The sequence below is a fragment of the Stegastes partitus genome, unplaced genomic scaffold (assembly GCF_000690725.1).
Source record: "Stegastes partitus isolate 25-593 unplaced genomic scaffold, Stegastes_partitus-1.0.2 Scaffold372, whole genome shotgun sequence".
Classification (NCBI taxonomy): Eukaryota; Metazoa; Chordata; class Actinopteri; family Pomacentridae; genus Stegastes; species Stegastes partitus.
The window spans coordinates 443789-465312 of NW_007578103.1; the positions used below are offsets into that span (position 1 = coordinate 443789).

Below are 21524 nucleotides of genomic sequence, written 5' to 3' on the forward strand. Positions count from 1 at the left end.
TGCTAGTACAACAATTTCCCTGAGGTTCATACCAAAGGGATCAATAAAGTTGTATCTATCTATCTATCTTCTGAAAGGCTGGTTGTGATTTTGCACTTTCACAGGATCTAGCAGCTAGTTACAGATTGGGACCGTAGCACAATCCTCACGTGATTGTTTCTGAGTTGTGACGAGCAAAGCGGGCAGATATAGCACTAGGATTTCTGGAGAATTCAAAATGTTCCACTATATGTTTGGCCACACTGATGGAATGCATGCACGAAGTAAAGACACTACTGATTAGGTTTAAATGATGGAGAATCTCCTCAGACACTAACTTTACTTGAAGCAGGCCCTCAAAGACCCTCATGTACTCACACACAAAGAAAGCATAACTCAGAGGTCACCCTTGCAACTCCGCAAGGCTGCACTTAGGCCATCAGTTATAAGCTAATGTCGGAATGCTAACATGCTCACGATGGCAAACGGAGACACCAATCGTCGTTTACCATCTTAGTTTAGATTGTCACCATTTCTTAATTAGTGAAGAATTGAGATTTCAGGAGGAAGAAAAGACAAAAAATAGATAAACAAAGAGTGTAATCATATGTTTAAAGCATTGATTTGTGATGAGAATCTCAGATGCTTCAGGAAAATTTTGGATTCAATGTCGTATAGACAAAGTCTTGAACAAGTCATGCCAAACAAGTTGACTGCTGAAAACAAAGTGTCATCACTTTCATCTTGACTAATGCATGTTCTCATTTTTCTCATAGCATCATCTATTTGCACTCATTCATATCTGCCAAGAACTGGATCAAACTGAGACGGGAAAAAGAAGAAATACAAGACAAGAGAAACATTGTGAATGTTGGATGCCTCCTCACAGCTAAAGTCATGCTTTTGTCTTCCAAAGCACATCTCAGAGGACATCCAGGTCTCATTCACTCAGCTCCACTGGCTTTCATGTCCACTGAAAATGTCTCCATGGTGCGTGCTGCATACCGAGTGCAAAAGAAACCAAATGTGGTATTCCGAAAACAGATTGTTTTCAGTGATTATGTTTCACTTTCCTTTGTTTCTGTGGGATACAATTTTGGTTTAAATGTTTATGGTTACCATTTCTAAATCAAGCGAACACTTTGATAGAATTAAAGGAGGGGAAATCGGAAATAATTACATGGTTTCACAACGTATTAACAACAAAATCGATTCATAGTTACCGAGAAACATAAAAACCGCAGAGTGCTCAGTTGATGGTGGCTGGAAATGCTAACAAACCCAAAGAGGATCTCAGCTGGTGACAATACCGGCTGTTTACTAAAAACAAGACACCCCCTCGCTGACATGAGGCAGGCTTCTGGTGTCGTCTGTTCACAGAGAGAACACTTGATGTTTGTGTTTGGGGTTGACTGGAGCCATTTGTGTGGTTGTAACACGGCCACAGAGATCAGAATCTGTCTGACTTTTACAGATTTTTTTTATTTGAAAGCATGTGACGTTCCTTAAACTTGCTAACTGATGTGGATGCTGACAGCCAGAGGCCCAGACACTGACCTGCAGCATGAGAGGCCCAGAGAACATCCAACAAAACCTCTCTCCGTCTTCCTCGTCAGTCCCTCTGGAGCACGACCTCGTGGGTGTTTTGCCTGGGTCAGATTTACACTAGATGTATGCGCCACTGAGCCCAACCTGGCCAGTTAATTGGAAAAAGGTTTGTACATTATGAGGCCCACAGAGAGCGCTTTCAGCACCTCCACATTGAATGAGTAGCAAATCACATAAGGAGGTACGCAGGTGAAGCAGATGCACACATGTGTAGGGAGCAGCATGCACGCACACAAGCGCAAAAACATCACATTTTCAAGGCCATAAAAATTAAAGAAGAACTTCTGGCGCAGTGCTCCCATTACTGAACGACATGAGCGAGGAAATGGGAAATCTGAACATGACACGTTTGGCACCAACACTGCAATTTGAGAATAAGTTCACGGTATGCATCCCAAATATATGTATGCATGCGTTGTATTTGATGGGAAACAAATACACACAGGTATACATGTCCTCTTATTGTGTCAGACACATATGAAGTACAGCTTCTTTCCTATACTGAAAACGTCCTCCCCTGTGCTAATGGGCTGCTTAAAGCCCACATTGTCAGCATACATCATACTTGTGCTACAGCTTGTTTTAACGCTCTTGTTCCCAAGGCTGTATATTTTGTATCGTCATACACCTGGAAGCACAGGACTTTCATGACAGGTAATAAAAATGGCAATGAAAATTGTTCTTGCTGTACTGAATGTGTGAGAACTACATCTTTCACAGGCAATTTTGAATCTACTGTGTCTCTAATCTCATTTGACCTCTGATTTCCATTATGGATCAGTGAAGAGGCACGCTCTGCGTATATTGGCTTGTCCAATAAATATGGCCTATTACATAAATCTCTCATCACCCCAAGGCCTTTGTGTCTCTGCCCAGCAGGTGAACAAGAGGTCTTGAACTTGGCAACAACAGAAAGACTTTGAAGACTTTACAGTTGGGCAGACACACCACCACAGACTCCAGCAATAATAGGATGGAGAAACACTACACCCGATGAAAATAATACCCAGAGTGACACTGTGAACAATAGTCTGGTCTTGTCATTAATGACAAAAGGTTAAAGACCAGAAATGAGTGTTTTATCTTCAGTAGCCAAGTTACAAGTTTGTTTCATTTTTTCAAAATTACGAAAGTATTATAGATAAGTATGATTGAACTAAAAAATATTGTTATTGGCCACACTGGCAACGAGATAGACATGTCCACTACTTTGTTCCAGACTGAAATCTCTCAACAACTCAATCATTTCATTATTTTTAATGCCTCAACAACTATGGGATAAATTGTTATTTTGTATTAGCACCAACAGTCAGGTCAAAATGTAATGTTTCCAAGTTCTTTTTGGACCACAACTAAAGACGTTCCCGTTATTTCAGAGCTACTTGCTGCTAATTAACGAAAGCAAGTATGTTACCATGATAAAATAGGATAGTACCCTTGAAAAATATTGTCGTTTATATGTTAAAACATGAACATGGTCAAAGCATGTTAGCATGTAATGCAATGTTAGCGTTTAGCTCAAAGCACAGCCTCACAAAGCACGCTATTATGGCTAGTCTGCTCCCCAAAATGTTATATTTACTGATTTGAATATCTTTTATTTGGAAATCACACCACTGTTCGAGTGTACGAAAAAATCTAAAACATAAAGTCTCTATTTATTTGCTAAAAATGCAACCGGTCATTTTGCTAATGCAAAATGAAGGAAATTAGCAAAAAGCGCAAAACACTAAAACATCAAAGAAACAAAGTATTTTACCACCACATGACCATTTTAGAATTAGATTTTTTAAAAAGGCTGTTTGCTATCTTCAAAAAATACTCACTTCAAATGAACACTAACCATGAAAGCATGTTAATCTAACCATGAGAGCCTTTGTCTTTCTTTCTTTTAACAATATTAAATGTTTGTTGCAATTTCCTCAACAACTGTCAGCTCCAGTAAACTTGTAGGAATTAATTGTGGCTGCATAGCTATTTTTGGTGCACTAAAAATAATTCCCTTTTATTTTAATACAAGCCTAACACTTCACCAACACTTGCTGCCAGTAATTGCTTCATATTATTAAATTCTTCAAGTCATTTTGCAATGTTTCACTCAAGCTGACTAATAGCCTTTTGGTGTCGCGAGTGACTGATGACGATCAAAATGTCAGCAACCACATCAAAACTATAACTAAGCCACTATTCTGGCATCTTAAAAAGAGCTCAAATGAGAAGCTTTATGTCCAAGCAAGACTTTTAAAAAACCGCTAATCCATGCTTTTATTTCTTATTGGCTGAACAATATCATGCACCCTTTACTGGCGAATAGGATCATTGGATATTTGGAAGTAATTCAACATGAACACATCTCTACAGCTCTTAGATCCTTCCACTGGCTACCGGTTAAACATAGAGTTGAATTTCAGGCCCTACTTATTCTCTATAACTCACTCGATAGTCAGGACCCAAAATATATCAGATCTGTTGACTGAGCCTGGCAGGTCTCTCAGATCCGCAGGGACTGGTCGGCTACTGGTGCACAGAGTTCAAACCAAACATGGTGAAATGGCTTTTAGCCGTTATGCTGCCCACTGCTGGAATCAGCTCCTCTTGGTATTTACATACACACCAACCGTAGCCTCTTTTAACACCGAGTCGTCTTTTCACTGCTTTTAATTAATGTGTCATTTTCACATATTGTATAAATGAAGGTTTAAACGTGTCTGTACTTTGACTAAAGTTTTGTGTACTTGTAGTTACTGTATGCTTCAATCTTTCATTTTTTAATATTGTTTGAATGTTGTTGCGTGATCTTTCTTTCTTCTAAACATTTTAATGCACCATATAAAGCATTCTAAATTGCCCTTGTATGAAATGTATTATACAAATAAACATGTCTTTGCCTTGATATGAGGAACATTTGTATTTTCTCTAATGGAAACACTGATTAGTATTTATTTCTTCGCAATACTTCCATAAAATTTACTCAGCATTTGAATGGAAATACAGTCTACAATGCCGCATCCCACATCTAACAAGCTGGGGTTCTGTCTCACTTTCCCCATCTGGGGGTGCATCAAATGGAAAGTCATACTGGCAGATCTGAAATGTTTAGCCTGCATAATAAGGCATCCAGAGCTCGTACAATCACACTGACTTGTGTGGCAGCTGCTCAAAGTGGGCGGATAATAAATGACTTGCTGAAGACATAAAGCCTCAGAGCTGATGTCTCGACTGATGCCTTGATATCAGCGCAGATATTATGATTTAAAACTTAGATAGATGGCCTGTTTGGGAGACATGCATCATCAGAGGAACACGGCTCGAAAAAAATGTACGGTAAGTATTCTGCCACTTCGAGATTTTACCGTGACACACACACACACACACGGTCAGTTCATACTTGGCAGTAGAGAGCAGTGATATCCCGTCCAGTGCAGCTGGTGAGCAGCCTCTAGGCAGGCCCGTGCTCTGGGAGGGAAACCTGGTTTGATTTTAGTCCAGGGCAAACCAGGACTTTCACATTCCTGCTTTTCAATCGGAATTAACATATTGGTTACTGCCTGGGAGACTGATATAAACATATTCTTACATATGTGAATTTAGAGGAAAAAGGCTCTGGAATAATGAAGTCTAAGGTGACGTGCCGTTTGCCCTCAAGGCCAGCAGGTGTAAAATTATACATGACACTTATTTTTTTTCTTTCTCTCCCTTTCATTCTGCTCTATCTAGTGTGGCTGCTCCTCCGAGCTGGAAAGTTCTGCCGCTGTTACATAAACTCCGGCTCGAGCGGCTGTGGGGTCAATAAAAAGGGAAGAAAAGAGGGAGAAAAACAAGACAGAAGTTGAAGAGTATTGTGGGAAAGTGAGGCACAAAGATAAAAAGGATCTGGAATGGGTAAAACCTGTATCATCGGGAACGTCTAAAACCTCCTCTTCATCAGATCCTGGAGGAAAGAGGAAGAACAAAAGAGCGGGAGGAAATTGGAAGCAGAGTGAAGGCAGCTTAGCAGCTCCCAATCCAAAAAGCCTGGAAGAAAGGGAAGAAGGAAAAACTGAAAACAAGGCATTAAATAGCTCGGCATCATCCAGGGCCCACCTGAAACCCTCGTGGAACCGGTCAGGTCACTGCCGATACTGAAACGAGACCAGACTTTGGACCAGTTTCAGCCTGACATGTCTTCTCGGTGGAAGACAAAAACAGAAATCTCTTGTGACACTGGTGATCCAGGATTTTATTGTTCGAGTTTCCTGGATCTGATCCACGCCTATATTTTTGAGAACAGGAGTTTTGTTTCTCTTTTTCACCCTTCCTGCAAACACTGCTGATGACCCAAACATAACTTTTGCGAAGCCTAATAACTTCTCACTTTCAATTGGATGTACAGCCCGTGCTGGATAGCTGTGCAAAGCATGAGTTATTAGATTTATAGGAAGTGCTCCACAGTTTGTCTGGAAGTGGGTGATGATTCATATTCCAAATGGTTTGCAGATGCTGCAGCAGATCTCACTGGGTACATGCAGTGACTGAATACCAAATCAACATCATAATTACCTCTCAGAACCACATCCACATTCATTTGCTGAGGTGTTTATTCACATTAATCCCTAAAGAACAACCCCTCAAACCGCAAAAATGACACTGAACAGCGGGGCGTGCTTTATAAGACAAGTGTAGGTCCTGTGAATTACGCAACAGCAACTCTCGTGTTCATGTGAGCAACTTTTCAGGTGCGCACCGGAGACACGCTCATTAAATCAACCACCTCTGTCCGCCGCTCCACTGCCTGGGAACATTATTCAGTGTGTGTCTGGGATTTCTACCATGAACACAGTTGTTTGCTGACTCACTGCATTCTGCTCTGTCCGTCCTGCTGTCATCTCCTTTCTTTCCACTGACCAGACGCAAAACATACACTCCGGAAACCTCTGGAAATCCTGGGTGACTGAATCTTCAGTCAGCCTTTACCTCACCTGAGAGACAGCACATTTCCCATCAGAGTCATGGACATTCCCCAATGGCTGACTACCGCACATCCTTTGTTTGATTCGCAGAGTTCTGGCTCGGCTTCAGCAAATCAGAAAAATATCGCAAAGTGAATGCAAACAGGATGGATAATTGAAACAATGAGAGGGTCTGAGAAAATGAAGTGGCTAAACGAAGAGAAACAGTGGTTAGAAATGGATGAAGTGGAGGTAGAAGAAAGGGATGCGGTATTCAATAAGCGCAGGTCAATACCAGGCTGTGTGCTGGGCTTTACTGTCACAGCGTGCCTTTCACCATTTGTTTCCCATAAGGGCCACATGGAAACGTTTAGCTGGCTTAAAGCAGATCAGCGCATGCTGTCTCAGGCCCGTAACATTTGCTACTTGTTTTCCAGCTCTGTCCTAATAAAGTTTTCTGAAAAATATAGACAAATGCAATAAATGATATGAATAAAATAAAATAAAATACTTTTTAAATGCATCCAATGGGAGACATTGAACAAACTGTGTCTGATATGAGCGATGGGAAATCTCCCAGAGTGCAGTTTAAAAAAAAAAAAAAAGAACAGAGAGAGAGAAAGGAGAAAGGGAAAAACAAATGGTAAAAAAAAAAAAAAAGCATCTTCAGAGTAGTTCCTCATGGCTTGACGTGAGCCTTAAGTGCCTCAACAACAACTCTTTTTTTTCCTTCTAGTGTTTTCATTCTGTGACAACATCTGCAGTCTTGCAGAAGGGAATAGAAATCCCAGCTGTACAGGTTATGAGGAGTGAAGTCATAATGGAGCGTTAGTTAGTTTGTCATCTTCATACTTTCTTGTTTAATGGGTAAAACTGTGAAAACAATCAACACAAAACTCTCACAAGACTTACTGCTCGAACTTTAAGGGCTGGGAAACAGAACGGCCTGTTTGTGTGTTTGGACAAGGTCCTTCTAGTGTGTATTAACACCTATTTGCGAGAACAGTGGTGGTAATAAATTCATCCTCACTTTGGCCTCCGTGTACAACATGCGAGAGTTTGTGTCTATGCATTTGTCGAGCGAAATTCCTGCAAGCATATGGCAGAGGGATACAGGTTTTCACGAGTACACAAACCCAGCTGTCCATCCATCCCCCAGGTACACAGCTCCGATTCTGCCAAGTCATTTACATTGAGCTTCTGCACAAAAAAATATTTCCTGCCCGGCTTTCCATCCAACATCCACATCGCAGGCCTACAGGGTGCGCAGATATGTGCACGTAATGTGTTGAGAGCTTGCCTAATGGCCCGCCGACTTTATTGCACGCTGTCGGCCCTCGTGGTGCTTCCACTTTCCACTCTTAATCCTTTTAAATGAGCACTACCCCAGACAGGAGTGGGCAGAGGCTTAAGACAGTAAATAATAATAAGAAATCCTACTCTAATACATCCTAGCAAGTACAAAGACGGCATGTTGTCATCGTTTCTCTAATCTCAAGCCAAATCAAAGTCCACATACTGGCATCAGCCACTCTGCTCAACTACCACGGATTGTCTTTCCATATTCATAATCTGAAAAAGACCCCTTTATTTATATTTTTTGGCAGCTCTAGCCAATACTCCCACTCATAAGGGAAGGTATTTCTCTCGCAATATCCATCTTTGGATAAAAATGCTAAATGTACATCGTCTAAGCCACATATTGGGAGAGCAGTGCTGCCCACGGCTGAGAACCGTAATGCACACAGCAACCTCTGGTGGCCGGTTGGAGAATTTTACAGCAAGTGTCTACTGAAACCGTAAAAACCAAACATGAGTTCATGTAATAGCAGCTATAAAATAGGATGTGTGGAGCCTCGAGGTTTCCAGCGGCTAATAGCTGACAGATTTCTCCAAAAGGAAATCCCTATCTGACAATCTCGTCCTCTAAGTGCTTTCAGCAGACTCGTGAGTTTGGTACCGATGCTATTGTTCTGTTACACAATAAAACACGCGAAAAAAAAATTGCAAAGAATAAGAAAAACATGGCTAATGTTCTCATGGTATCCAGACCAGATTTTTTTCCTTCTTCTAATAGGAGACCGGGGATGATTTGTGTGTGCACGTCTGCATGTGAATGGCCGCCTGTGTTTCCAGTTATTGACGAGGTGTGCTGTGGACCTAACTGAGAAGTTCTGCTCGTTACTTGCGGGTGACGTAAAGCCATTCACAGGTGTGACAAGCAGAACCAAGCACTGGTGAGGTTTCTGCACACGCACACACACAGATTACATCCATGTACCCTGAACAAACATAAGAGAGGCATTAGGTCTGTTATTGTTTGCAGAGCAGCTGCAGTATTCCGAAGAAATAACACTCACACAGAACAGCGAAGCAGAAATGGCGAGGTGGTGCAGAGGACGTAGAAAGAAAGCAGTTAGGACTGTTTAAGCCCCCCCTCACAGGCATGTTTTAAAGTCTAACAAACACACGAGAAAAGCATCATGTCAAATATGTCGCTTTTACTTGACATACTCATCTACATAAATTAACATGCCGGACAATTGGCAGCAATACAGAATCTGATTTCATTAAAAAAAAAAGAACAAAAACAACAAGACAAGTAAGAATTCAGTACAAGGCCTTCCTGTCTTGTGCCATAAAAAGAAAACAGCCTATACATGAGCAAATGAAAACACATTTGTCTGTGAAGATACACAAATGTTAGCTGGAGAAAAAGAGTGTCTTATTAAACGTAGGTTAGTGACAGATAAATGGCAAGAGAAATGATCTTCTCCTCAACTGGACCACAGATCAGTGCCAAGGAAACAGATTATTTCTTTAATTACTCAAGACAGCAGGGAAGTGTTATGAATGTGTTTCTTCTTTTCTCTGGAATCATCTCTTCACATTTCTGCCATCCTCTCACCACAGCAAAAACAGAAAAGGTAACAGGAGCTGAAGATACGAGGAATCACAGAAATGTTTCTTGAAAACCTTTCTAATGAATAATCAGGCCTCTGATGTTTAAACCAGTGCAAAAAAAAAAAAAAGTAAACATCCTTCAGGCTGTGAAGAGTTACCGTTTACTTTGATGGTGTGAACTCTGCTCTTCGTCCTTTCAGATTGATAAGGTGTGAAAATGTTCTCTGTATAACTTAGTCCTCCTCCTGTGAGACAAAAGAGACGCTGAGGGAAGATGTCTTTTGGTTTTTATCACTCATCTCCAGCTGGAAGGTTTTCTTCGATCCTCTTAATGAACTTCATGCGAATTTCTGTCACATTGTCTCCTCTGAGAGTGTCCTGGACAAATTTCACATCCACCGCCATCTGGACCTGAAAACATTCAGAATCAGTTCTGTGCACAAACAACACCAACACATATTTGCACAAGAAAAAAACTCTGATTCCCATCCATTGGTTTTATTTATCTACTATTCTCCTGCAGCTTTCACAGAAGTTGTTGCAGTTGTTACATTTTTACCACACGTGTCCTCTCCATGCTCCAAGTACAGAATCCTAAAACTTCAAAGGCTGGCAGTCTCCTTTCCTTCTTATAAAAGGCCAAGTAAAGTGCTGAATTTACCATTTCCAGGGCTCCTCTGAGGACCCCGCACAGCAGGTTGGAGTAGATGAGTGTGCTGTGGTTATCTGGCAGCTCCACAAAGTCTACCAGAGGGTTATTTTCTAGGATGAGGGAGAATTCATCTCCTGCGGGGCTCCAGTTGGTCACACTGGGGGTGATTCCAAGGTACATCTTAAATGCAACCTGTGGTGGACAGAAAGAAGAGAAAACAGCAGAGGTTATTCGAGGGAGGAGATTGATGGTTGTTGTGAATTAATTTGGCTGAAGTGCTTCATCATTTAATATCCCCAGGATCTTTTTTTTTAAAGTTATGCTGTTACGAACTGTTTCAACAAAAAGGGGTAAAACTCTGTCAGTTCGTTTTTATCACTTGAGATACATATAAATACTTAAGTGATCATCTTTCTGTGAGTTCAATGCATAAGTGAATCATAAGACAGAAGTCCAACAGGCAGAACAAACTTTTTACATTGGTTTGTCAAACTTTAACTGAGCCGGCAGATTACTGACTGACCACATGACTTAAAGAGCCCATATGATGCACAGTAACAAGTTTCTCATGTCTACACCTTAACGATCAAAAAATCTAAAACCAAAAGTTCTGAGTACAGAGAGAAAGCTGTAGCTACTGAGGAGATATTCATTCTTTTGTCTGTATTCAAACTATCCATCCATCCATTATCTATACAACACTTAATCCTCACTAGGGTTGCGGGGGGCTGGAGTCTATCTCAGCTGACTCAGGGTGAAGGCAGGGGACACCCTGGACAGGTCACCAGTCTATCACAGGGCTACACTTAGAGACAGACAACCAAGCACACTCACATTCACACCTACGGACAATTTAGAATCACCAATTAACCTCAACATGTTTTTGGACCTTGTGGGAGGAAGCCGGAGAACCCGGAGAGAACCCACGCTGCACGGGGAGAACATGCAAACTCCACGCAGAAAGATCCCTGTACCCCCAATCGGGCGACCTTCTTGCTGCGAGGCAACAGTGCTACCAACTGCGCCACCTTGCAGCCCTGTGTTCAAACTAGCAAATTTGTTACAAAGCATAATATGGGCTCTTTAATGGTCCGCTGATCAATCCACTGACCAAATCCAGCAACTGTCAGTCAGTGCTACCTGCAGTTACTTCACAGAAAAAGTCAAATATCGGTTCTCTTTGCTTGATGGCTTCACTCGTGAAGCGCCAGCACGTCTTGAGTTTGCATTACTGGACTACTAACAGTATCGTCTGTACACACCTGCTGTCTGATAAATGCTGTCTGTTGCTTCTGTTCTTCTGCAGCACTTTGTCACAGGAGGGACGGCAGGCTCGCTCATTCACGGAAAATTTCGATTGAGCTTGCAAAATTCCAAATGCACCAGTCCAAACTATTCAATTGCTAAGTTGCACCGGGCTGGTTTTCAATCGTATGTAAAATAGTTGTGCTCAGTAGTCCAGTCTCTTCAATAGCACTAAACACAGAATAATAATGAAAATACTAAATCTGGTTTTGACCACACAACAGATATCTTATGCGTGTATTTAACTAAACACTGACTGAGGTGATTTTAAAGTTTAGCTCGTGGTCATGTGATATCCTGAGGCTAGGTAATCATTCATTGCACCTTCCAAACCGCTGTCCCATAGTGGTCCTCCTCTTACAGAGCTGACCCTTCTGTTCATGACCGTGAGCCAGTTCCCTGAGCTAGTGTGGGGTTACATCTGTGGAATGACTCCCTCTGCGATCAGCAGCAACACCTTGAAAGCAGCTGGAGTGCTGAGCACACAGTCTGTCTGCCGCCTTTTTGTCTATTCGTCATGAGGGAAGACTGACTTTTACAGAACAAGACAAGGAAGTGTTTCAAAAGAAGAGTTCAGCGAGCAACAAAACTACTGACTTGATTAATAATACGCAGCACAGTTGCTTCAAAGCTTAAATAAGAAGATACAAAGGGTAAACCAGAGATGTGGGATTACCTTTCTGAGGGATGAGACTATGTTTCATTCCACAAAAGGCAATCACCACGACAAGTACAGAGGAATGTGATCTTGGCCCAAAGTTTAGAAAATATGCAGCGCTTCACTCTTTAACTTGAAGCTTTTTTGGTTTGTCAAGTCATAATCATCTGTTTTCCCCAGCCCACTTGGCATCCTTCTCTATGTCACCCCTCATTTGTTAGAATAAAGATCGCTCTCTCTGATCCATCTCTTCTGCCCTCCCTTCCATTCCCCCCTCTTCCTCCCTCCATCTTGGAAGAAGTCCACGGTCACGCTCTGATTGGTCTGGAACCTTCCAGTTACCTTAGCAATGACATCGGCCGTTTCTCGGAAATCCTGACACCTGCCGATGCTGGAGCGTGCCAGGAAGTCCTCAATCAGACGCACTCCAATGTTGTAACCCCTGTGGAATAAATACAGAGGGAGAAGCTGAGTTAAAGAGAGATAACGTCTTGTTTTTCACAGCCCAAAGGAAACACGGCAGGCCCAACTGCAGCACACCGTAAAGAGACAGAAGACAGTTCCAAGTCCTCCGAGACATTTTTGGTTCACACACTTGGCAAATAATGATAATTCTGATTAGAGGGTGAAGTCCACTTATCCTAGCTGCAAAGTCTGAAGCCAAGTGATGCATCCCGATCCTAACATGGTCTGTCTCTGACCAGCTGGATGGCAGCTGGCAGAGTGGCCAGTTCAGACTCACTGCCTTCTAAGGCCAGGTAAGACGAGCTTCTTCATGACTTAAGCATGGAGGGAGCTTAGGGTTGCCACACAAACAGAGAACCAAAGTAATTCCAATCCAAAGTTCTGTCTGCATTACAAGATGTTTTGAATTTTTTAAGTCATAAACCCATGGTTTTGTCTTAACGCATTTCGTGTGAGCCCAGTATCAGGTTCAAGAGATTTTTCCTGTATCTTAAAAATAAGTATCACTTCTTCCAAAGGCCAAACACCGTCCTAAAGAATTACAAGAGCCGGCACAAAAGTGTGAGAAATGAAATCCAGTTTGTGTCAAGGTATAATAGGAACTGACAACAGGAGACTGTGACAGAGTGAAGCTGTGAGTTAAAGGGAAACATCTAAGAGGCTAGACAAATACACTCTCTCCAAAGGATAAATTTAAACATGTTGGAGAAAAGAAACTTGGTGTGTGTGCTCATAACCAGAAGTCCAGTTGGTGTGTGTGTGGACAGAGAACAAGGCTGCATCTTACGCTAACATGCAGTATGCCCATTTCTTAGTAATACTCTGTAAACAGTATTACATGTACTCTGATATGTTGTTGAGTATTTGATTGTATGATATGGGTATGTGATGTGTGGTCATGTCTCATACTATACCAGTAACAAGAGCTGATGACAGACTCCTACCAGAGTATCTGGTAGCTTAGGGTGTATCAAAATAAACAGGTTGAATACTGACATACATATTTAGTGGCAAATAAAGAGGCACTCACTATAAATAAGACAGACGATATATTGTTTCTGTAGAATATGCCGTGATGGAAGTGTCGTCTTTCTATTACTGGTGTCAAAATTGAGGATTTCTATCCATTTGTTGCATAGCATGAAGTCCAATTGATGGCATTTAAACAATTTTCAATCTGCATCTGGGTGTTGACATAGCTCATGAGAGTTGACTTACATCTTGTCCAGCTGTTTATTGACCTCCTCGTCGTTCTCGTAGTCTTTACAGAGCTGAGTGACCAGGGCTCCATACGTCAGGGTGAACAGCTCAGAGTTCTGCAGACGGAAAGCAACAGATTTCTCATGTTCACAATTAAATTAATGACAACACTTTAACCTGAAAGTGTAGAAAACTAATTCATAGTGACAGAAACCATATAAATAAAATGAATGATCTACATATCAAAACAATAATTATCAGTTCCATCAGTGTGAAAGAGGTTTTTAAATAGGGATGGCAACAAATGTCAATGTCCAACAGTTCATAGAGTACTTTTTCAATTTAGAAAATGATAGAAATGGTGGAAAGTGTTGATCCTAAAGCCCAAGATGACAAATGTCTTGTTTTGTCCACGATCCACAGATATTTCAATTATCATTTACAAAACAGGAACAGCAACAGAAAACATTCATATTTAAACATCAGGAATTGAAGAATTTAGACGTTTTTTTCTTTAAAAAATTACTTAAACTCATTTTCAAAATAGCTGATGACTAATTTAACGGTTGACAATGACGGGGTTAGGAATTGTTGCAGCTCTACTTTTAAACAGATTTCTTTTAGTTTAACAGGTCTGGGGCTGAAATGAAGTTCAAAAGCAGTGATAAAACAATCAGTTAGTAAATAATATGAACACTTTATATACACTTTGTGAATTCATCAACGTAATGTATGATTATTTTAGTATTTGCACCAAAATATTGTGTATTTACTGCATCTGTAAAACTGTAAAGCCACCTTTTAACCATTACTAACACAGTTTATCCTGAGCTGTCATGGTGCAGGTGGCTCTGGTGCTTTTATTTACTTCGCGTTTAAATTGTGTTAAAGCTGTTCAGGAACTTCTGTCTTGCATTTCAGCCCAGTAGTCGAATTATCTAATTCTACTGGCCTACATGTAAATAAATTTCATAAATAAGAAAAAAAAACAACAACTTTAAACTGATGGAGTTAAGCGTACAGTAAATGCACAACTGCTATACGATGCTAACTAGTTAGCTTGTGTGCTATAAGAAACTGCACTTCTCGTCGAAGCAACAATGAATGAAATACACATTGAACCGGTTCAAACGCCTTTCATGCATTTAGCAACATGTGCCAAAGAAAGATACACGACTGACAAGCAGCTTAGCTGGCAGAAATATCGCCTAATGCAGTCAGCTGTTAGGTTAGCTGTTTGGCTACGGTTAGCATTCTGCTAGCTAGGCTAGCTAGGTTAGGCTGGCGTTAATCCTGAGCGAGTCGCCTACCATCTTCTTGCTGTCTGTCGTTCGGTTGGATTGCCTGGACATTGTGGACAGTGTTACAGGCTTACACAGGTGGTGACTCGATAATAATCCTTTATTTATTTGATTCTGCCTAAGCAAGTTATTTCCGTAATCGCCAATTCAGTCACGCACTTCCACCAACGTCAAGCTAGCCAGAGTAAAACCTGCACTTCCTGTGTTATTTCAAACTAAAGGAACCACTAGTAACAGGTATAATTAATGAAATGAATTAAATGAAATGAAAAATACTTTATTTATCCCAGAAGAAAAAAAAAATTCAATTATGAATAATATAATAATGACAGAGAGATTATGATAAAGAATGTATTTAAGAACCAAAATCAGAATGTGGTAGATTTTACTGGTTCTGGGTTCTCTCCATTGGCTCTCTAGAGTTAATTTTAGGATTTTACTGTCACTGTAGCACCTCAAGCTGTATAGAAGAAATGTTGATGCCAGGAGTCATCTTTAGATCCTCAGCTTGGACCCTGATGGCTATTTCAAAGTCAACCTGTCTGAGAATATAAGGCTTACAGAACCAGGGACTTCTTTTAAACTCATTTGTGTAGATTTGCTTTTATGTGATGTTGTCACATCACTGCTTCTGTCGTTGGTTTGCTCTGTACTTCTTTGCAGGTATTTATTGATCTGGAGCTGCACATGTCTGATCGACAGCTTCTGCTTCCACCAATCTGTCCAGTGTTTATGTCTGTTGCTTGCTGTCAGTTCGTCTCTCCCCTTCATCCTCAGTCAGTCAAGGCAGGAGGTCGCACTCGCCTAACCTGCTGGAGGTCACTTCCCGTTAAAAGGGACGTCTTCCTCTCCACTGTCGCCAATGTGCTTGCTCAAATGGAACCTTTGGATTGTTACTGTATAGTTTTGCAGGATCTTAACCTACACCTGGCAGAGTGGGCATCTTCATAAAGGCCTTGACTGACAATAACATGGAGTTTTCTCAAATCAATAGGACTCACAAATTCCAGGAGAGTCCTTAAAAGTCAAAGAGTAGATCAACATTGTCCTTTTTTCTCTCCACACAGACTTCAATTGGCTGAATATCAACAAGGCAACACATGGGTTACTGGTTAGGCCAGGGGTGTCCAATCCTGGTCCTCGAGGGCCACAGTCCTGCATGTTTTAGATGTTTCCCTCTTCCAACACGCCTGACTCAAATGATCAGCTCATCATCAAGCTCTGCAGAAGCCTGATAACGATCCTGATCATTTGAATCAGGTGGAAGAGGGAAACATCTAAAACATGCAGGACTGTGGCTCTCGAGGTACAGGATTGGAGACCCCTGGGTTAGGCCAATCCAGAACCCAACTCATGAGCTCCAGGAAATAGGTAGGGGTGCACCAAACCAAGCCAACATTCGTCAACAGATTCCTCATCAAATCCACTTATCAATTATACACTAGTAATCTAAATTGATTAGATCATTTGTTAGAGTATATATTGTTGTTGGGTCATAACATCAATATGCAATTAGTCAGGTAAATTTGTATTATTAATAATATTTTAGGATCTTAATTGGAATATTTACTTAAGTTGAAACTTGTTCGGTAGATTCACAAAGCCAACATTATGTCTCTTTTAGAATCAACAACAGTGATTACTGATGTATTGCATTTTTACATCTGTATAGTTGTTTTGCTGTAACGTTGTCTTAATTGTTGCTTTGTCGCTCTCTGCTTTTGGTATTCTGCTTTTGAGTTGTCTGTCAAAGCACTCAAAAATTCTATTTTTTAGGGTGCCATCTGAATAAATACACAGCCTTTTTCTTTTCTACTTTATTCTGAAGATAAATGTACAGTACTCCTCGAGTTGTTTTGGTGAATGTGGGGAGCTTGACGCAGTTTTTCATACAGCTGCCTTGAACTCTACTGTTGTTTTATTCTTGGCCTGTGGCGTTAGCGCCCTCTTGTGTCCTGGAGGAGAACAGAGCCCCACACCAGTCCTGTAATTGGCCACAGGATGGCAGCACAGGTGACACATGAACAGTAAAGGAAGCAAAACGAATTGAGATGTCTTTATAAAGCAGAAAATTACAGCTTTGAGATTCTTTTTTTTGTTGTTGTTGCTGAAGTAACAGCAGTAATTTTGCTTTTACGCACAGTCATGACAACATCATGTGTTTAAGAGGAGGATCAGTCAGCGGTGATTTACAGATGTGATCAAAGTCTGAATCACTGAGATCACTCGTGTTTTCCTCCGTCCTGATGGAGGCTCCTGCACCTCGAATAACCCGCCTGCTGGTTGGCTGAAACGCAATCATCCCATCGTGGTGAAACAAACTCGCTTGTGCTCCACATCGAGGAGGAGGAGGAGGAGGAGGAGGAGGAGGAGGGACGGAGCGCATCGCCTCTGCTCGCACTGCTTTCATTTTGCGAAGTAAAGCGGCTATTTGACAATAGCTCGGCAGCGGAGCGCAACCGGGAGTCTGTGGAGGAGGGAAGCGCAACGATGACGGGCAAATCTGTGAAAGACGTGGACAGATACCAGGCTGTCCTCAACTCTCTGCTGGCGCTGGAGGAGAACAAATACTGCGCCGACTGCGAATCCAAAGGTAAGGTGACTGCCAGAGTCATGTTTCCCCCCTTTCCTCCTCTCCAGCCCTGATGCTCTTCATGCCCGCTAACAGCCGGTGCATGACTCGACCCTTCTCCATCGTTTACTACGCCTGGGGGGGGGAGAAAAAAAGAAAAAAAAATGCGGCATTGCATTCATCATCCCTTCCACCAATTACGCTGTACTATGGTGCAAGACACAGGGGCCACATCCTCGCAGGGGCTGGAGCATGGCATGCAGTTACATCATGCCAAGGAAGAGGAGTCACCTGGAGGAAGGTTTTAGGAGGGATGTGTGAGAACTGAGCCTCTGGATTACAAAATCAAGTGTGATAATTGGTGAAATGACTTCACCTATGGGGGCCCCTTTAAGGCTCCCTGATCCCCAGTATGGACACCATCAGACAGACACCTGTGCTGACTTTGAGTCACCCTGGACACACTGTTCCATCAGGCTGGGTGCAACCACAGAAACCAAACTTAGGTTATATCAGAATAGGGACATATTGTAAGGCTGTTTTTTCCCAGTGACTACGTCTTCTGCAGTCATTTAGTTTGACTGATTGTCCTCAAATCCGTCTGTTCCTCATGTGTTTGTTCTGCTTTTGGGGATTTCCGTGTAGAATCCTTCTGTAAACGTTCCAAAGTGGATTATTTTTTATACTGTGTGCAAGAATCCCCTTAAGCAGACTCTCCAGTGTGCATGTTGACTGTTTGTGTGTCTCCTGACCCTCCGGTTTGTGTGCAGCCTGGAGGAGGCCTTGAACTGTCATCAGCTGTTTGCTGAACCTGTTTTTGCCATACTGGTGGGTAAACACTGCTGTTTTGCAATTACTTTGAGCTCAACTCCACAAACGGATTCTCCAAAAGTTTGTCTGCGTTTTGTTTTTGCGTAAACCGGGGCTGACACAAACAATTCCATCAATCTATGCAGCATTTTCTCCAGTTGTTTGTTAGGTAATGTATCAGAAAACAGAGAGAACTGTCAATCAGTGGCTCCAAAAAGCTCAAGATGATGCTCTCAAATGTCTTGTTTTGTTCACAATCCAAAGATATTCAGTTTATTCTCATAAAGGAGGTGGAAAAAAAGCTAATTTAGGAAGCTGGAGTCAAAGATTTTTTACTTTTTCTAATTAAATAAAATACTCAAACTGATTAATTGGTTAAAGAGTAGTGGCGATTAATTAAAATACTTGACAACTACTTGATTAATCATTGCAGCTCAAGCATAAACAAGTTGATAAATGCTTTTTTTATCTCATGAACATTGTAAAACATTTTTATCCAGAAAAATTGGACCTTTTTTTGCAAATAGTGTGAGGTTTAGTAGGAAAGTTGCATATTTTTTGCAGCCCCTAAGCTTGCAGACACCAGTCGTGATGCAGATTGTCAGTGCACGGCGCGCTACATCTCCAGCTTGTTCATCTCGGTGTCGAGATTGATGAAATTGTCCTTGTGACGCCAGAACTTGTCCGAGAAAATGATTCAGCAGTGCGGCCGCTTGTCACTCACTGTAAATTCTCAAGTGAAAGGCGTGAATGTATGTAAATCACTGCGCGCTGTCATGCAGCCCGGAGATTCTAAATGAAAACATTGTGAATGATACGAGCAGGCAGCTTCCTTTTTTTTTTAAAGCAGGGAGTGAGATATATTTGGTGGGAGTCACTGTATAAGCGTTACTGACAGGTAAACAGCCCCGGGGAAACACCGAGCCTACAAAGCGTTGGTGTCACGGCTTAAAAACCCTCCTTTGATCTGTATTTTTGGCCTGCGAGCGCAAACCTTAGCCTCATGACAAAAGGGAGACAGATGTGAAATCAATATGTTGTGCTCGCTGTGGCGTGACAGAAGGAAACATGTGTATCGCAGACAGACAGGCAGCTTTTCTGACCTCCGCTTGGTGAGCTGACCTTCGCCTGCGTGCTCCCACTCGCTTTGTGGGTTGAAGGCCGTCACGAGACCGCGTCTCCGTTAAACGTCGCTCATCCTGTCTGCCTCTGTTCATTTGCAGCACAGACTCTGTATCACATTCGGCTGCCAGCTGCAGGTATAAATGATCTGCGCCGCTGATGCTGGCATCACAAATATTTCATAAGAAGCACTAAGTGGGTCAGGTGGCTGCTGAAAAAGAAAACACCTGTCACAGTAGATTTGTACAGAGAACTGCTTTACTTTGGACAGACGAGCTAATGCCATCTATAATAACACTGAGTCAACATATGCCTCAACAAATCAAAAAGTTTTAGCTAAAAAAAAATCAGTCTGTGAAAATGTCAATCAAGCCTGAATGATGATTTCTTACACCTCAATCTAGACTTCTAGGAACATTAATGCCAGAAGTAAAAGCAAATCCACCTCAGTATGTTCCTTTTTATTTTCTCCATGTCTTTCTGTTTTCTTGATTATTTTTTTCTGTTACAAGACAGAAAACAACTTCCCTATTAGAGGAAATAATGTTTCTCTACACAAACACATTACATTGTGTACACAGCACTCAGACAATGGCAAAGTTTGCGCAGCACTTTATTAGGGAGGTGATGTCGGGGGTTTGGTTTAATTTTAACCGCAGGCATCACCGGGACACAATGGATGCTTAGTTTTACAACACAAACTTCTGTTCCGGTCCATGTGGCCTCTGGAGGGTCCTTTTATTCAGATATAAATAGAACCGATGCAGATGTTGTCAGACTACAGGCGGAACGCCCTTGTGACTGTTCAGAAGTCAGTTTACAAAAAAAAAAAAAAAAGAAGCACGCTGTGATCAGGCTGTTGCTGCTTGTTCATCTAAAGACTGTTTTCAGACAGTCAGCAGAAGAACAGAAGGTAAATAATGAGGCATCATTTTTGTTTTTTTGGTTTTTTTTGCATTTGTAATGACCTTCCTGATTCAACTCAGGGACACGTGGGGAGAGAAAGTGAGCCTTTAAATCATTACATAAGTTTGATCACTGCCCAGAATGAGCCCTGTTTGAGTCGATATTTGTCACATCTCGCTTCTAGCTTTGTTTTTTTATTGCGTACTTGAACTCGTGGTCATCAAGCAGGATTGTGTGTTTGATTTTTGACCAGTGCGACTGGAATAAACTGGCAGCAGACTGGTGTAATTAGGCTGTAGATGTAGATTAGAGGTGAACAAACACACCTTGGATGCTAAAGCCTTAAGTTTAAACCGAATAAGTGACGTTTTCTCTGTATTATTTAACAACCTTTTGCAGCAACTTAAGGCGAGTTTTTTGTTCTGCATTCATTTTTAACCATTTAAGAATGTCTGTCATTCTACTTTCATGCCTTTGTTTCCTGAATGAATACTCGGATTCAAGCTGATGCTTATGGAAACGTATTTTGCCTCTTTTTGCTGAACAGGACGCTTTCTCAAACCCGTGCACATGCACACACAGGTGCACGCCTCAAGCCCGTGTGTCTCCTCCCCCTTCCTCCTGTCTAAGGTCAGGTTTTTAGCCATATGGTTGGTGATGAGGTTTGCTCTAATCTTGTTTGCGTTGACATAGATTGCAGCACGTTTGCCACCTTCCTCCTTCAGGGTTGGGTGAAGGGGAAGCGTCGTTCCCCCGCCGTCTACTCTTACTGCTGCAGCGGTGAAACTATATCTCTGTGCTTTTTTGACTGCAGTTTACATTCGTGCTGTAGATTCTCAGTACTGCCGGGAAATGGGGGAGACATGGGGGGGGAGGGAGAGAGGGTGAGGCAGGTGCATAATGTAGTCAACACTTCCACCTCTGGCTGCAGTCTCAAGGGCCGCTCTGTGTGTGTGTGTGTGTGTGTGTGTGTGTGTTTGAGCTTGCATAAAAGCGTACCTCCTTTTATTGGCTCCATTGTATTTGTGTTTACGCACACGCCTGGACCCGGTTGCCGTGGAGATATCACCTGGCGATGTCATGCCTTCTCCCTCCATCCACGAGTTCTAACTCC

General features: G+C 41.8%; 2 protein-coding genes across 2 annotated transcripts in view; one reads left to right on the forward strand and one right to left on the reverse strand.

Annotated features, from left to right (window-relative positions):
- Positions 1-8996: 8996 nt before the first annotated feature.
- trappc3 (trafficking protein particle complex subunit 3) lies at positions 8997-15178 on the reverse strand. Its single transcript, XM_008284779.1, has 5 exons — positions 15010-15178; positions 13718-13815; positions 12377-12476; positions 10081-10263; positions 8997-9830 (listed from the first exon to the last, which is right to left on the reverse strand). The coding sequence occupies exons 1-5, from the start codon at positions 15049-15051 to the stop codon at positions 9711-9713; spliced, it is 543 nt and encodes a 180-aa protein (XP_008283001.1). The 5' UTR covers positions 15052-15178; the 3' UTR covers positions 8997-9710.
- Positions 15179-17411: 2233 nt separating this feature from the next.
- Positions 17412-21524, forward strand: part of smap2 (small ArfGAP2) — a 15485-nt gene continuing 11372 nt past the window's right edge. Inside the window, exon 1 of the mRNA XM_008284780.1 lies at positions 17412-17593. Within this exon, the coding sequence (XP_008283002.1) occupies positions 17491-17593 (103 nt within the window). The 5' untranslated portion in view covers positions 17412-17490. The remainder of the gene's footprint in view (positions 17594-21524) is intronic.